This window comes from Myxocyprinus asiaticus, chromosome 44, assembly GCF_019703515.2.
Source record: "Myxocyprinus asiaticus isolate MX2 ecotype Aquarium Trade chromosome 44, UBuf_Myxa_2, whole genome shotgun sequence".
Taxonomy (NCBI): Eukaryota; Metazoa; Chordata; class Actinopteri; order Cypriniformes; family Catostomidae; genus Myxocyprinus; species Myxocyprinus asiaticus.
In genome coordinates this window covers 11744453-11761947 of record NC_059387.1, presented here as the reverse complement: position 1 = coordinate 11761947, position 17495 = coordinate 11744453, and the positions used below count along the sequence as shown (strand labels likewise).

The following is a 17495-nucleotide window of genomic DNA, read 5'->3' as shown; positions in this document are numbered from 1 at the left end:
GAGATGTTAATTTGGGTTTGTTTGTGCTGAAATCCAAACTTGCAGTCACTAAAGTGTGATTTAGCAAAAGGCTAGTTATCAAAGAAGGAAGCCCCTTTATTCGTCATGTAGACTAAACTTGCTTGAATCTTATTAGCCAACAACAAGTCATTTATAGGAACAAATTAGCATGTCTCAGACAGGTTGAGAATGAAGTGTACACATGATTCGTGGCATCCACTCAACTTGTGGCTGGCCGTTGTGTAGGCCTGTAGAGTGGAGTTTTTCATTGACTCACTTTGCAAACATTAAGGTTCAATGATTCATCCTCACAGCCAGCTGGTCCTCCATTTTGAAAGGGGCTAAACAGGCAGCTCCAAAATTATACTCATGAGTCCTGATGAGCATGCGAGTCTGACTAAAGGAGTTTTGCATGTTTTAATATTTACTCAGTAATACTGATTAAGTACAATCTTTTAAGTTTCTAATAACTACAGCTTATTTAAATGAAAAAAAAAAAAAAACATTTAAAAGTAAAATTGAAAGTCAGTAAATGATGATCATCAAAGTCTGAGGCTGTGATTTTTCAACCCTTTGTTTAATTGTGTTTTAAATGAATAACTCAAAGAAATACACAAAACAGAAGCTGTAGGCTTTAATATTTACATTGGTTTTCTCGATATGCAAAAACGTAATTAATCTTAATTCACAGCTAGAAAAAGTTAAGAAAAGCTAAAAGTTAATGTGGAAGCTGATGTTTCTAGGTTGCTTTTTATTGAGCAATTCATACAATAAATAGCAGCGTTATTTTGAAATTCAATACAGTGTTGTTACCTCCATTGTTATGTAACAGTGGCCAGCTGGTACGTGCTGTGCAGTGTGTGTAAACCTTACTACCCTGGCCTCAAGAGGCGCACTAGCTATTGATGCTAGAGGCTATAGCCTTTAGCCTCCTCATTAGCACGCCTGCCTCCCATGCTAGAGTTGTTGGTTCAAATCCCGTGTGGAGCGGGTTGAGCAGGACCGGTTACAGTTACTAATGACTTACTTTAATTACTTAATGTTTTTGTTGCCCACATAGGATGATCTACCTCACAAACAAAGGAAAAGTGTATAAAAATAGCATAAAAATGTAAATACTGTCGTCATTGAGCATGTTTACATGCACGTTCTTACACCAGTTATGCTTAATAAGCCAGGGATGTGATTCTTCCAGATTAATCCGGAATTCTGTTTTTTTTTCCAACCTAAAAATGTGACCCGCATGAATTGTGTAAATCTATTAAGAAAATTAACAATTAAAATGTATATGTTATCGTTTATATGTTTATATGTTATCGACAATGTCCTGTCCGGTGCATTCTCGATAAGCATTTTTCACCCAAAAAAGTGTCATTCAATCTTCCCTCGGAACTTCATTCAAATTTCACAGCTGCTTCTGCGTCACGCACACACTTTGATGAAAAAGCGCAAGACGGAGGCTCCTGATTCTCGCTGCCAGGACTTCGTTCAAGTAAGACAGGTTTATTTTAATTCATCAAGACAAGTAAAATGGTTGGATATAAAACAGGTTTGAACCATTGCCACTGTTGCTGACAGGTTAAAAATCGCTAGCTGCAATTCCAGCTTTACTGACGTGATATTTGCAGTGAAATCATGAAATGTATCTTCACATATAAGTGGTCATTGCCAGTATATCAAACCATTGCATGTATAATCATAAAACCCTGCAGATACAGTGCAGATATTTGAAAATGTTCTGTCTAAAGTAATTTTGGACACGAGCTTTTGAGAGAACGCTCTCTGTAAAAACGTTGTGAATTTAAATGTACAATTCAGAAGTAATACTAGCCACACAATAAAGAGGGGTCGACACTCCTAATAACATGTAATATTAAATTTTTATTTATTGCCATTTTCACATTGATGTGGAAAAATCAGCGTGACCGTTGTAAAAGCAGCAAAGGAACAGTACATGTTGAGGGACATCTCTTTAAATTCTGCAAACATTGACCTCTGAGACATTGGCTAATGACGCTATAGCGGCTGTGTGCGGGAAAACACTGAGATGACAGCATCAATATGAGACGACCCAATGTTTATCATATTTCAAGCTTGTGATATGATCCCTTCCCAAATGTTGGCTATAGATTTATAACTTCTGCACTCTGTTTGGGTGGTTTTGTGCTGATCAACAATAGCTATGTGTTTGTCAAGAATTACTGGTAACACTTTACAATAAGGTTTTTTTGTTAATGCATTAGGTATCATGAACTAACAATTAACAACATTTTACAGCATTTATTAATCTTTGTTAACGTTGGTTAATAAATATACAAATTTTCATTGTTAGTTCTTAGTGCATTAACTAATGTTAACATACATTATGTTAACAGTGACCCTGCACTCTGACCCCAGCCTAGCTGGGATATGTGAAAAAGAAGAATTTCACTGTATATGTACAAATGTATAATGTGTGATAAATAAAGAAAATTATTATTATTATTATATTAATTATAATTATTATTAATTATTGATTTAAAACATTTTTTTATTATGTACGTATGTTGAAATTAACATTAACCAAGATTAATAATTACTGTAGAAGTGGTTTTAATTGTTAGTTCATGTTAACTAATGTTGATAACTGATGATGGCCGTCTTCGCTGTCCCCCACTTTGCTTGGTACATTTTCCTGCTTTTTTGTGCTAAGCCGATCACATGTCTGTAAACCGACAATGTGTGTGGTCATGTAAACGTCTTAAATGGCTTTCCTTTATTGTTGTAAAGTCATAAACTCCTTATGATATAAAATAAATATACAGAAAAAACAATCAACACTGGTAGATTTTTGCCTGATTTTGCTTTGCATGTAAACACCTTTATCTTTACTTCTTACCGACTTATCTAATGTACGCAAGTGTTGTGTGCGTGCCTCTTCACGGTATGACGTTAAAGCAGAGAATAACTTGATTATTTCAAATGCGGTTTTCTTGCTTTGTCTTTGTCTTACTTTGTTTATATATATATATATATATATATATATATATATACACACCAATCAGCCACAACATTAAAACCACCTGCCTGATATTGTATAGGTCCCCCTCTTGCCGCCAAAACAGCGCAAACCCGCATCTCAGAATAGCATTCTGAGATGCTATTCTTCTCACCACAGTTGTACAGAGCGGTTATCTGAGTTACCATAGATTTTGTCAGTTCGAACCAGTCTGGCTATTTACCACTGACCCCTCTCATTAACAAGGCGTTTCCATCCACAGAACTGCCCCTCACTGGATGTTTTTTGTTTTTGGCGACATTCTGAGTAAATTCTAGGGACTGTTGTGTGTGAAAATCCCAGGAGATCAGCAGTTACAGAAATACTCAAACCAGCCTGTCTGGCACCAATAATCATCCATGCGATTATCTAATCAGCCAATCATGTGGCAGCAGTGTAGTGCATAAAATCATGCAGGTACAGGTCAGGAGCTTCAGTTAATGTTCACATCAACCATCAGAATGGTGGAAAAATGTGATCTCAGTTACAGTTTGGACCGTGGCATGATTGCTGGTGCCAGATGGGCTGGTTTGAGTATTTCAGTAACTGCTGATCTCCTGGGATTTTCACGCACAACAGATTCTCTAGAATTTACTCAGAATGGTGCCAAAAATTAAAACCTCCAGTGAGTGGCAGTTCTGTGGATGGAAAAGCCTTGTTGATGAGAGAGGTCAATGGTGAATTGCCAGACTGGTTCGAACTGACAAAGTCTATGATAACTCAGATAACCACTCTGTATAATTGTGGCAGAATGCTATTCTGAGATGCAGGTTTGCACGGTTTTGGCGGCACGAGGGGGACCTACACAATATTAGGCAGGTGGTTTAATGTTGTGGCTGATCGGTGTGTGTAAATATATATATATATATATATATATATATATATATATATATATATATATATATATATATATATATATATATATAGCTTGCAACCTTAAGGTTGCAAAGTAGCTTGCAACCTTAAGCCCTGAAATCAAAGACTTATTGCAGTTTAATTTTGTATCAATATTTGCACACACCATTTGCCATATCTAATGCATCAAAAAGAAGTCTCGTCTCAGCAGGAATTTTCTTGAATCACTGATGGCTCTGTTTAGTTTGTTTTCTAAAGGCTCCTTTGCCTCAGTTTGTTTGGACAGTTTCTTTTTGGCTGCAGTATAAGCAGCTGATCTTTGCTCCATTTCACTGGTATTTAAGCATTGGAGTCTTGCCGCTCACCCTGGGAAGGCGAAGGTAACGTCTACCATTTGGCTTCGTTGCGGTCTCTCGGATCCATCAGCCTGCTTGCTGACTCCCACTGAGACACCTGGTGTAACACCAGCAAGCATCAACTCACATTCCTTTTCTGTGTTCACTGACGGTCATTAAAACAAAACTCTATTTTTCCCCAAGCAAAAATATTCTTTGCTTCTCTAGACTTACCACTAATCCATGAATATCAACATCTCAGTATGTTTTTGAATCTAACTCAATCACTTAATTGCTGATTCAGTGTCCAAATTTATAAGTAGAAGTTTAGTGCTTCCCATAATTCATTGCTTTTACCCAAATCAGTGCCATCTGTCAACCTCCTTTTTCTAGTTGCGTCTGCTCACAGTTTTCGCGTGGTGAGCGTGGTGAGATGAAAAGCGACTCTTTTCGAACACTGTAAACTGTTTAGATACAGTGAGATGTCATTACAAAGTGCATCTGTGTTGTGAGCCAATCGTATTGCACACATTTGTTTTTTTTAGCATGTTAAGCATAACGTCTGCCACTTCTTAAGTTTTATTAATCAAATATTGCACACTTCAAAGCAATTACATTGAAGCTAGTCAAAGACTCTTTGCTTTGAACGCAGGGATTGCGCCCCAATCGTACTGAAACATTTGTTCAACAATCAACAATGAGGCAAAAGAAGCTTGCGAAATCTCAGTTTCCTACTGACATTTTGGCAGTCAATCGTAAGGATACAACATTGGTTATATTCTCCACTTACTCTCAGTAGATAATATTGAAGAGCATGCAATGTTTTTTAGTGAACATTGGTGCCAACATTGTTAGGCCACCTACACTTGAGAGGTGAAACTGCATTACATTTCACAATTTGAACTTTTGCTGCAACACACTCTAGCGTATGAAATACGAATTTCAGAAAAAAAAAGGTTCCAGTTATACTTTTAGAAATTCAATTGGCTGTATTCCCAACATGAACACATGGGAAATTACTATTGATTAATGTTCCGATATTCTGAAATCGACGCCATTCTGCCGAGTTACTTGCAAATGGCATCTCCCATCAGACATTTTTGCATCAATTCAAATAAAATTTATATTTTCCTCTGGTGCTTTTGATAGTGTTGCATGAGCAGGCTCAGAGACACAGGTTCTGTTCCCATGGAAACCAGGAAGTGTTTTTTTTTTAACTCTAAATCATGCTTCCAGTCAGCAGCAGTGTGCGCGTCTTATGTAATTGCATTGGCATTTGAAACACACGAGAACTGATGCACTTGAGACACAGCCAGAAGAGCACCATTGTTTAGTGAGGAGGAATGTTGTACAGTAGCTTGGTTGATTTTGGTTTAGATATGTTATTATCTGTTCCCTATCTGTCACTCACTCGAAGTTGTGTCGATGTTGTGACACTAGGGGTCGCCCTTGGGAGCCCCGAACACCTCTGATCTTTGAAAAAGGCCAATGAGAATTGGCGAGTGGAATTTGCATGCCACTCCTCCGGACATACTGGTATAAAAGGAGCTGGCTCGCAACCACTCATTCAGATTTTCTCTTTGGAGCCGAGCGGTTGTGTTCAGCGAGCTGAATTACTCTGCCGATCCATTCACCTTTAAAAGCTGTTGGATTTACGGCGCATTACAGTGGCTTCTCCCCATCTTGCACTGGTGAAGTGCAGAGTATGCCCCTGGGCGCTTCAGCAGCTAAAAGAGTATATTCTTCCTTCTGAAAGAGTATATTTTCCCTTCTAAAAGAGTGGCATTAACGGAGAGCGTCTTTTTAAAGATGCCTCTCCATTTGTGTGTATTTCCTGGTTGCGGTCGTTACCTCTCCGCTTCCGATGGCCACGATCACGGTCTTATGTGCTTGGGCGCTGCCCACGCGGAGACAGCATTCGTGGACGGGTCACGTTCTCACTGCGAGAGTGTGACCATGGCAACGTTGCGGTTGCGGTTTTTCCTTCGTTGGAGGGAAAGACCACCCTAGCGGCTCCCCGCCTCGGTCCTTCTACCTACAGGTTTGAGGCCACGTCGGTTAGCACTGGGGGCGATTTGGGGATCCCAATGGGAGCCACTCCGCCGGGTAACTCCCCACGGACCTCCCATTCCCCAGTACGCTCATTTGCCCCGCTGGGATGAGACCGCCGACTCATCTCAGCGTGAGTTTGCGATCTCGTATCGCCGCTTGCGAAGTGGATGATTGCAGCATCGGAGAGCGGGCTGTCCAGTCTGACGCTGAGGACTCGACTCGACTCAGTCGCCCAGTCGCAGCCTGACGTGCAGCTGGTAGCCATGCTTGCCCTGGCGGCTGCGTGTGTCGGGCTGGAGTGGAACCCTCCACCCCCCCGAACCCTCGCAGCCTGATGATTGGTTCCTGGGCCCGGAGCTCCGCTCACGGCCGCGCCCTGCCCCGGTCCCTTTTTTCCCGGAGGTGCATGAGGAGCTCACGAGGTCGTGGTGGGCACCTTTCACTGCCCGGACCCGGTCTCTGAGCTCTTCTGCTCTCACTATCCTCGATGGTGGGGCTGCCAGGGGGTACTTGGTGATTCCCCAGGTGGATAAGGCAGTTGCAGTGCACCTGTGCCCACGGCACACACCACGTGCTCATCACGCCAGTCTGCCGCCATCTGTTCAGCCCTTGGACCGACCTGGCGTTTCTACGGGCAGGGGTTCCCCTAGGTCTCCAGGCACGTCGTGGTTACAATGGATGCCTCCAAGTGTTGCTGGGGCGCCATGTACAATGTGCACGCAGTTGCCGGTCCTTGGACTGGCCCGCGACTGCGTTGGCACATCAACTGCCTCGAGTTGCTAGCAGTATTGCTTGCCCTGCGGAGGCTTTTGCCATTGATCCAGGGCAAGCACGTGTTGGTCTGGACGGACAACACGGCAATGGTAGCATACATCAACCGCCAAGGCGGTGTGTGCTCTCATCGCCCGCCGTCTCCTCCTCTGGATTCACCAGCGACTCAAGTCATTGCAAGTCACTCACATTCCAGGCAACCTCAACAGCACAGCGGACACGCTGTCGTGGCAGGTCACGCTCGGGGGAGAGTGGAGACTCCACCCTCAGGTGGTCCAGCTGCTCTGGAGTCGATTCGGTCAAGCGCAGGTGGACCTGTTTGCTTCCCGGGAATCCTCCCACTGCCCGCTCTGGTATTTCCTGACCGAGGCTCCCCTCGGCACAAATGCGCTGGCACACAGCTGGCCCCTGGGGCAATGCAAGTATGCGTTACCCCCAGTGAGCCTACTTGCACAGACGTTGTGCAAGGTCAGTGAGGACAAGGAGCAGGTCGACCTAGTAGCGCCCTACTGGCTTATCCAGACCAGCTCCTCGCGACAGCCCCCCCCCTGGCAAATTGCCCTGAGGAAGGACCTTCTTTCTCAGGGACAGGGCATCATCTGGCACCCGCGACCACGTCTGGCCCTTGGACGGGACGCGGAAGACCTAAGTCGCCTATCACTGGCGGTGGTAGACACGATCACTCAGGCCAGGGCTCCCTCTACGAGGGAGGCTTGAAGGTGTATGTAGCCACTATATCGGCACATCACGATGCAGTAGACGGTAAGTATTTGGGAAGCACGAATTGATCATCAGGTTCCTGAGAGGCGCTAGGAGGTTAAACCCCCCCAGATCGCATCTCATCCCCTCGTGGGACCTCTCCGTGGTCCTTCGGGGCCTATGGAGAGCTCCATTTGAGCCCCTAGAGTCAGCTTAGCTAAAGGCATTCTCTTTGAAAACTGCCCTCCTGATGGCGCTCACCTCCATCAAGAGGGTAGGGGACCTGCAGGCGTTCTCTGTTAGTGAAATGTGCCTTAATGTTCTTATGCGATCCTGAGACCCCGACCGGGCTATGTGCCCAAGGTTCCCAAGACACCGTTTAAGGATCAGGTGGTGAACCTGCAAGCGAATCTGCCTTGGGAGGAGGCAGAACCAGCCTTATCATTGCTGTGTCCGATGCATGCTTTGCACATCTATTGGGATCGCACGCAGAGCTTTAGATGCTCTGAGCAGCTCTTTGTCTGCTTTGGCGGACAGTGGAAAGGGAGCGCTGTCTCCAAACAGAGGATCGCCCACTGGGTCAGTGACACCAACGATATGGCATATCAAGCCCAGGACGTGCTGCCCCCCTTGGGGCTACGAGCCCACTGTACTAGGAGTGTGGCGGCCTCCTGAGCTCTGACCAATGGCGCCTCTTTAGTAGACATCTGCAGAGCGGCGGGCTGGGCAACACCCAACACCTTTGCCCCGTGTGTTTTCAGGTACAAACAAGTAAGTTCTGGAACAGCTGGCCGGGTGTACCGCCTGCGCATAGCGCCTTTCCCCTCCCCCAGGTGAAGACGTGACATACTTCTGACAAAACTCGGTAAGACCATGTGACGTATTTCCACTCATATACTCCCCCCCCCCCCCCGGGCGGGGTGTGGTCTCCACGGTGTCTTCCCCTTGGGAGTGACACCCCCCTGATGCGGACACTTATGGCCCCCAGTCGGTAAACAATTTCCACTCTTTTTGGGGAGGAAAAAAGAGGAGAAGAGGCCACGGCTGGGCTAGCCTGTCACCATTTTTTGGGCAGTTGACTTATCCCCGAAGTACAGGGGACTGTTAGATGCTCGTAGGTGCATCGAGGGAGGTTATGTGACGGTCTGGTGCACTGGCCACGAGGCACACAGTGGTCTGCCCGTCTCGCACTGCCAGTCCACATAACACAGTTCAGTCGTTGTGGTATTTTGTATAGGTACCCCTAGTGTCACTACATCGACACAATATCGAGTGAGTGACAGATAGGGAATGTCCTGGTTACTTTCGTAACCTCTGTACCCTGATGGAGGGGACGAGACGTTGTGTCCCTCTTGTCAAAACACTGAACTACCCACTGAAATGGCTGGGTCCTTGTCTCGGCTCCTCAGCACAAAACCTGAATGAGTGGTTGCGAGCCAGCTCCTTTTATACCTGTATGTCCGGGGGAGTGGCATGCAAATTCCACTCACCAATTCCCATTGGCCTTTTTTCAAAGATCAGAGGTGTTCGGGGCTCCCATGGGTGACCCCTAGTGTCAATAGGGTGGAACAATAGGGTTCAAAAGAGTGTTACAATGAATGCAAACTTTAATGCAGTGAAAAAGACACTCTATTAGCATAACATAAATATATATAAATAAATAAATATGTCCAACATTCATTCGAATGTCCATGTACTAAAATAAAATATTTGATGCCATGAGTGTACCTTCATTTAATATTACTATTATTTTGAATGGCCATGGAAAATGAAGCAATGTGATAGATTTACTTGGGCGCAAAAAGTAGTCCGTTAATTTACCTGATGAACTTTCAGCTTTTGCTGACCCTTTATGCTTCGCAGAGCTAATGTGTGCTTCTAAATCACTTGCACCTTTATTAGCAACTGACACATAAGTGCCAGCTTTACATGTCATACATTCTGCTTCCCACGGATCTCGACCTGGACGAAAGCTTGGGAATTTTTTGTGAAAATCTTCTGTAAATCTGCACTTTCATTTTGGCATTATTTCCACTCAGCTGTCATTTGCTGCTACTGTCAAGCAACTGTTTAATGCCGAACACAACAGCGCTTTGCGCGTTCGCGGAGAGATTGACAGGCAGGAATTTAGCCAATAGTTGCTGCAAGCCTCTTGTAATCGACCAATTGATATGCGAGAAAGTAGGACTTACAAAGAGGGGTTAAAGCAATGCAAATATGCGCGCACACACAATGAAGTATTAGACCAGATGCTCATCATAATGCAACTAAAGCCGAATCCCGGACATTTTTGCAAATGTAGAAATCCTGGCTGGACGCTTTTTTAAGGTCCAAAAAAGAGGACATGTCCGGTAAAAGAGGACGTATGGTCACCCTAGTTTGTGTGCTTATCCTGGATGTTTCAGCCGAGTGACATTACCTCTGTATCCATGACAATGCGAATACATCACACGAGAGACTGCTTGGACTCCACCCTCTCGTGAAGCGTTGGATTATAGTTAAAAAGTACTTAAATATTGATCTTTTTCACAGCAAATGTGATCGTGTCGCTTTAGAAGACATGAATTCAACAGCTGGAGTCGTGTCAATGATGTTTATGCTGACTGTCTGTGATTTTTGGAGCTTCAAAAGAGAAATCTCCATTCACTTGCATTTTAAGGACCTACTGAGCTAAGATAATTTTTTTATTTTTCTTCAAATGTGTTCTGGTGAAGAAAGAAAGTCATACACACCTGGGATATCATAAGGGTGAGTATATAATGAGAGAATTTTCGTTTTGGGGTGAACTATCCTTTTAATGAAATGCATTTCTTTTCCAACTGTATTATATCAATTACAACTAAAAACTGCTTGCTTTACTTTTTAGCGCCACTCTGTGGACATTTCACATGGAAAATGGAGCTCATATGTGCCTGTATGTTTATCAACACTTCTAGCTTTGAACATTGGGAGCACTGGTTCAAATTTCAATAAGCATAGACAGATTTCCGCTATAGAGCTATAGACCTACTGTCATTGAATTCATTGTGTGACCAGTCTGGAGATCCTGCTTGATTTCAAACTGACCTGGCTATTTCCACACCCTAAACATGTCTTTAAAGGAATAGTTCACCCAAAAATGACAATGTGCTGATAATTTACTCACCCTCAGGCCATCCATGAGTATCTTTCTTCATCAAAACAAAATTTAAGATTTTTAGGATTTCATTTCAGGCCTCCTCCTTTAAATAATGCAAGTGAATGTACTCACTTTTTTATGACGGTCCAAAATTCATATTTAGGGTGCATCAAAATCATCCACACGACTCCAGTCGACAAATAAAGTTCTTCTGAACCCAAACGATGTTGTAGATTTGTATTTGTATAAGTGTATTGTTCAAAATGGTCGTTTTGTGTGTGTATCCTGGATGCTTCAACCTTCAGAGACCCCAAAGAAAATGCATGCTGGGAAAAATGTGAACTTTTCATCGATTGCCTATACATGATCATGATCGACTGAAGCTCTGGCTTATCGCACTGAACCTGGATATCAGTACACCCCTACATTCTCTCAAATATTGGAGGGTGTGCAGTGAACATTTTACCCCTGAGGATTTCAGACCATCAAAAGAAACAAAGGGTCGATATCTGAATTCATCGGCTGTGCCCGTGCTGTTTTTCCATGAGCTCAGGTATGTGTGAAAACTTTGTCATTGTCACGCCTCCCTCGGGTTCTGCACCTCCCTCAGCGCTCTGCTCCTCATCACCTGATTTCTAATTCACCGCACCTACGCTCAATTCACTCGCTCATCTTTGCCTGCATAAATAAGTTTGTGAAGCTTCTCTTCTGTGTGATATCACCTGTACCACTGATCTCACTGTGTAAACACTGTAAATCCTGTGAATCTCAGTAAACGCTCTTGCACTTGGTTTCACTAACTACAACTTGTGTGGCTTGAATTCCTGACAGTCATATAACCAATATATTTCTGCTAAAGAAAAAGCACAAGTAGATAACGCAATGGCATTGCTTCGAAAAAAAGGATAGTTATTACTGCAGTAATGTTTTTTATTATTATTTGGAAATTATTTTTTACATTTATTTTATATTGTTTTGAAATTGTTTTGGACTGTCTTGGTTTGTGAATGGCGCTTGGTCTGTTGTCTGTGCAAGTTTCTCTTGTAAACAATGACGCGCTTCCTGCCTCCTCCTCCATGTGACGCGTGACCTTACAAACGAGCTTACGTCATCCCTCTCATGAGCGCGTGTCACAGAGATGTGTCGAAGCGAACATTTGTAGTTAAAAAGTATATAAATATTGTTTTGTTTCTAAAAATAGTCAATCATTTGGGTTCAGAAGAACTTTATTTGTCGACTGGAGTCATGCAGATTATTTTGATGCACCCCAAATATGCATTTTGGACTGTCAAAAAATGGAGGACATTCACTTGCATTGTTTAAAGGAGGAGGCCTGAAATGAAATCCTAAAAGTCTTAAATTCTTTTTTGATGAAGAAAGAAACTCAGATACATCTTGGATGGCCTGATGGTGAGTAAAATATCAGCAAATTTTCATTTTGGGGGGAACTATTCCTTTAAGTTTCTTATCTGATGTGGTGAAGGTTTGAATGGTTATCATTGAGCAGTGAGTCCCTATTAGTATTTAGGTAGCTCTTAGAAGAACTGAGCAGGGTTGGATTAGGACACTACAATTTAAAGGGAATTTCAGGACTCAGGGTTCACTGGACATAGTTTTTATCATAGATATCTATTATATTTTATAATTTTATATTTTTTGTTTATTTAATTGTAATTTTTTATTTATTATTATTATTTATTATTATTGATTTATAAATGGTTTTCATAGGCCACGTTGTGCATAAATAGAACAGATTAGTCTGTGCACCATGACACAGTGATTGATGCAATTGACGACTCATTGAAATTGGAAAGTTACACAATACACAACACAACCTAATTTACTCTCGGGTGTTTATTTTTATGTTAGAGTTGGATGGCTTTAGGCTAATAGCAACAACGAAAATGCATTTATTTAGTAAACAAAAATGTATATGATTGGCAACATTGTAAAAAAAAAAAAAATTTACTTCAGTTGTGAAAAACGCATCTCGAGACACCTGCGTTTTGGTCTATTCATTGCACTGCATCTAGCTTTTATTTTTAAAGAAAGGATGTGTTTAGGGGGCCTGGGTAGCTCAGTGAGTATTGACGCTGACTGCCACTCCTGGAGTCACGAGGTCAAATCCAGGGTGTGCTGAGTGACTCCAGCCAGGTCTCCTAAGCAACCAAATTGACCCGGTTGCTAGGGAGGGTAGAGTCACATGGGGTAACCTCCTCGTGGTCATGATTAGGGGTTCTCGCTCTCAATGGGGCATGTAGTAAGTTGTGCGTGGATCGTGGAGAGTAGCATGAGCCTCCACATGCTATGAGTCTCTGCGGTGTCATGCACAGCAAGCCACATGGTAAGATGCGCGGATCGACTGTCTCAGAAGCGGAGGCAACTGAGACTTGTCCTCCACCACCCGGATTGAGGTGAGTAAACTTACCACCACGAGGACCTACTAAGTAGTGGGAATTGGGCATTCCAAATTGGACGAAAAGGGGATCAAATAAAAATTTTAAAAAAGAAAGAAAGGATGTGTTTGTTTTGAACGGCCCCTATGTCTATGACGACACAGCTGGGCGTGTGAAACATTCAGAAATAAATTCGCGTGGGGGACAATGTTGTTTTTTCAAAATTAAATATATTAGTAGTACCATATATTAAATGGGTTATATTCGTTTAATTGCCTATTTTGTATTTTATTTTAAATCATTGTAATTATTTATCATATTTTATATCACAATGTTAGCAGCCCACCGGCCCGCCAGGAAAAGTTCCACCTCTTCCAATGGCCAGTCTGACCCTGAATCTGAGGACAAAAAACATTCAAAAGGAGCCGTGTATTTAAATATATATATATATATATATATATATATATATATATATATATATGTGTGTGTTTTTTGCAAACAACAAATGAAATACAAGTTTGCCATTATATTATAATAGATGCTTTTCAATTCCTGATTTTTGCACCAGCTGGGCAACTGCCATTGAGATGAATGAGAATTCTAATGGATAGTTTTCTTCAAGTAATATAGACCTTGTTCCTTTCAGTCAAATACTGCATCAAAGCATTCTCTAGTGTGTGGGCACCCTTACTCTGCTTCTGTTCCATCAGCCTTTAAACTCTCTCATTTAGATCACCTTTGCACAACTGGGACAGGATGCAAATCATAATAATAATTATAATTTATAATTCTATTTATCACACATTATACATTTGCACATATACAGTGAAATTCTTTTTTTTCACATATCCCAGCTAAGCTGGTGTCAGAGTGCAGGGTCAGCCATGATACAGTGCCCCTGGAGCAGTTAGGGTCAAGGGCCTTGCTCAGGGGCCCAACAGTGGCATCTTGGTGGTGCTGGGGCTTGAACCCCCAACCTTCTGATTAGTAACCCAGAGCCTTAACCGCTGAGCCACCACTGCCCTGTGGCTTGGATATAACTGTCTAGCTGTGACCCAAACACCGTGCATGCAGTTTGCAGGGCATCAGCTTTCATGCTTATTTTAATACTTAGCACAGCTAACACAAGGCTTGCTTTAGGTTTTTATGATTGTCCTGGCCTACCCTGCTATTTGTGTTCTGAGATGAACTCTGTTACAGCTATCATCCTTTGTTAGTCCAATCGGACACAGCTGAACCATATCAACAGTTCACTGATGCACACTCCAGTTTTTAAAAAGAGTTTCCAAACTCGCGCAAATGTAAATTAACCTCTGCTGTGTAAACCTTTAAAGATCTGAAAATGAGGGTTTTTACAGCCAAAAAGTGTCGTTATGGATGTGCAAGTATGAAAAACTTCGCGTTTCAGTTTTCAGTTGGGAAAACCGCTCTCTGAAGTGATATTGTCGTGAGGACTGAATTGGTTGGTTTCATTAAAAGTCACCCTAGAGTCTAGACTGAGCTCTCAACTCAGGCTGACTGCAAAGAGCTGCGGCTCGTTGGAGCACAGAAATTAGATCCAGACACCCTCGCACATTAAGTGAGGACACTGGGAATCGCAGGCTTTATTGCAGAACAGCGTGCAGAACAGGGCTTTATTGCCATTTTATCTTAAATATTAGTTTTGCTCAAGGAGTTGTGCAGTTCTAAATCTGTAAATCTGTTTATAATTTTCTCTTTGTCTTAAAGGTGAAGTAATTTTGATGTAAGAACAGTTTGTACCCTATATGAATATGCAGAGACAACTAAGTAAGGCATTCATTGGTTGACTTCCCGAACAGAGTAAACACTGTGGCTCTGTGGCCCTTACAAAACATTTCTCTGTTTGTTTGAGCAGTCCAACATGTCAACTTCTGGCTTAGCCAATAGTGTGAGTTAGTGTTGCATACAGGAAAGATACATATTTTTGGATATATATATTTTTTTTTTTTTTTTTTTTTTTGGAAACTATTCCATAGATTGATCAGCATATGCATTTAGAATTACATGTGTTTATTTTGTTGCAGTGTCCGAGGTGCCGATGCCGGCAACGGCATCCGAGTGTTCATACCAGATATCGGCATGTTTGTGGTGGGTCTGGTAACATGGCTCCTGTGTCGCAGTCTGGAGAAGCCACCGCTGAAGGATGTGTCCCAACACAACAGTGACTTTGACGTGGACAATCAGGTGAGACTGAATACATCCTTTTATACCAAAGCAACTTAATAAACAGTACATAAATTATATTACTGGCAAATAACTGGACAAGCAGCTGAGAACACAAGGCTTGCGAAGTATAATAAATAATAATAATAATAATAATAATAATAATAATAATTAAAAAAATACAAGGGCTGTCAATTTAATGTGTTAATTCAGTGTCATTAATTTTATATAAAGTAATTCATCATGCCCCCTGACCATAATAAGGAAGGTTCACCTAGTTTTTACAAATCTCTGTCTGCAAGGGGCAGTAAGCGCAACTCCAGCTGAACAGAGAACAGGCATCAGTAAAGACAACAAACTGACAGCAGACAGCACAAGGTGAGGACACGTTCTTACATTTAATTACAGCTGAACAGACAGCAACTCCAAATGCAGAGTTCTCAAGATGCATTTTTCTAAATTTCAAACTACGCTTACTTGACAAAGCGTCCTAAAAATGCTTTGATTTCGATGTGACACAACCAAATAGAAATACTCCAAAAGTGTCCGTATGACTTGTGCACATTGACTCCTACCTAGAAAAGCCCTCGGACAGATTAATGAGTTTCATTGCAAAATGGATTGCTGTGAACCTTAGGCCAATGATAAGCTTATGTTCAATAATAAAAAAAATTATTGTATTTTAAAGCCATTTTTTATTGCCGTATCATTGCTTCACTTTACTGTCACAATAATGTAATTTATTTTAATTATCTAAATTATTATATTTATTATATATTGTATTTAAAATAATGTAAATATAATTATCATTATTTGATCATTTCTTGAATTATTTTTTATTTGGGGGCCTTTCTCTGCAAATATTAATAAATGCAATTTAATGTGATTAATTTGATTTGATTAATTAATCAGCACATGATGTAATTAATTCCTTAATTAAAATCCTTAATCGATTGACAGCCTTAAAAAAAACAACAACAAAAAACAGGTTTGGTTTGATAAAGAATGAAAACTGAAACCATAAATGTGCACTATAATACAAATGAAAACTAAATAAACAAAAATAATAATAATAAATTTCAAAAGATACAAAAGTTGTAAAAAAAAATGTTTAATTATTTATTTATTTTTTTTACTAAGACAAGTACAGCTGTGTTCCTGTAGCTCAACAGTGACTTTAGATCATTGAACTACTAGGTCAATTTAGATAAAAGTGTCTTCCAAATGCATTAAAGTAAATGTTCTTGTTTAATATAGTGAAATTATATTATTTTGTGGAGGACAACCTGATGACTATTTTGAGCCTTGAAGCTTAAATTTCATTGAGAGTTCTTTCACATTTTGCAACCCAATCACTCAAATGTTGGCTCTATTATTCACACACCATGTAACTTTCATTGAGCAGCTCTCTACCTGAACACACAGCCAGCAACTCGTTGTCCGTCTTCCTCCTTCGCTGCAGGAGACTTTTCCCTTCCAGGTGAACCTAACGACTGTTTCGGCTGTAAAAGCACTGTGGTTTTAAGGAGGATAATAATGCAAACCCATTACTGTCTGGACAAATACCAGCCAGAGATCATTTGTGCAAGTGTGATATCTCCCAAGACTGTCGTACTTTCCCATGTGATGGTGGGAACATACCAGAGTTTTATTGCGTAGGAAATCTTCCTTGGTGAAAAGAGTCAGATGCTAAGCTTGATTAATAAATGCACTGATGTAATGATCGGTTCTTTAACAAAGAGCTTTTGTATCAATGGGATTCTGTGAGTGAATCAGTGGTGACCCATGAATGAATGTCTTTGCATTAAATAACAAAATATCAAACCAAGTGGCATCTGTACACAAATGATGCTAGACCTTTTCTCAAAAGTAATGACACTTTTATGAACCAATTTTGTAACCAACTGGTGTCAAGGTAATTTTAGTGGATATATAATGTCAGTTCCCCTCAAGTTCATACAGGTGTCCTAGCAGAGGAACCACAGGTGTAGTTCATCATATGGATATGTTACCCTAAGTTTGCCATCCAGAAAGTGTCTAAAGTCCTA

At 41.4% G+C, this 17495-nt stretch overlaps 1 protein-coding gene across 2 annotated transcripts in view; it reads left to right on the top strand.

Annotated features, from left to right (window-relative positions):
- Positions 1–17495, top strand: part of LOC127434712 (piezo-type mechanosensitive ion channel component 2-like) — a 185453-nt gene that overhangs the window by 78523 nt on the left and 89435 nt on the right. For both annotated transcript variants that reach the window (XM_051687610.1, XM_051687609.1), the window contains exon 5: positions 15309–15468. In XM_051687610.1, the coding sequence (XP_051543570.1) occupies positions 15309–15468 (160 nt within the window). The remainder of the gene's footprint in view (positions 1–15308; positions 15469–17495) is intronic.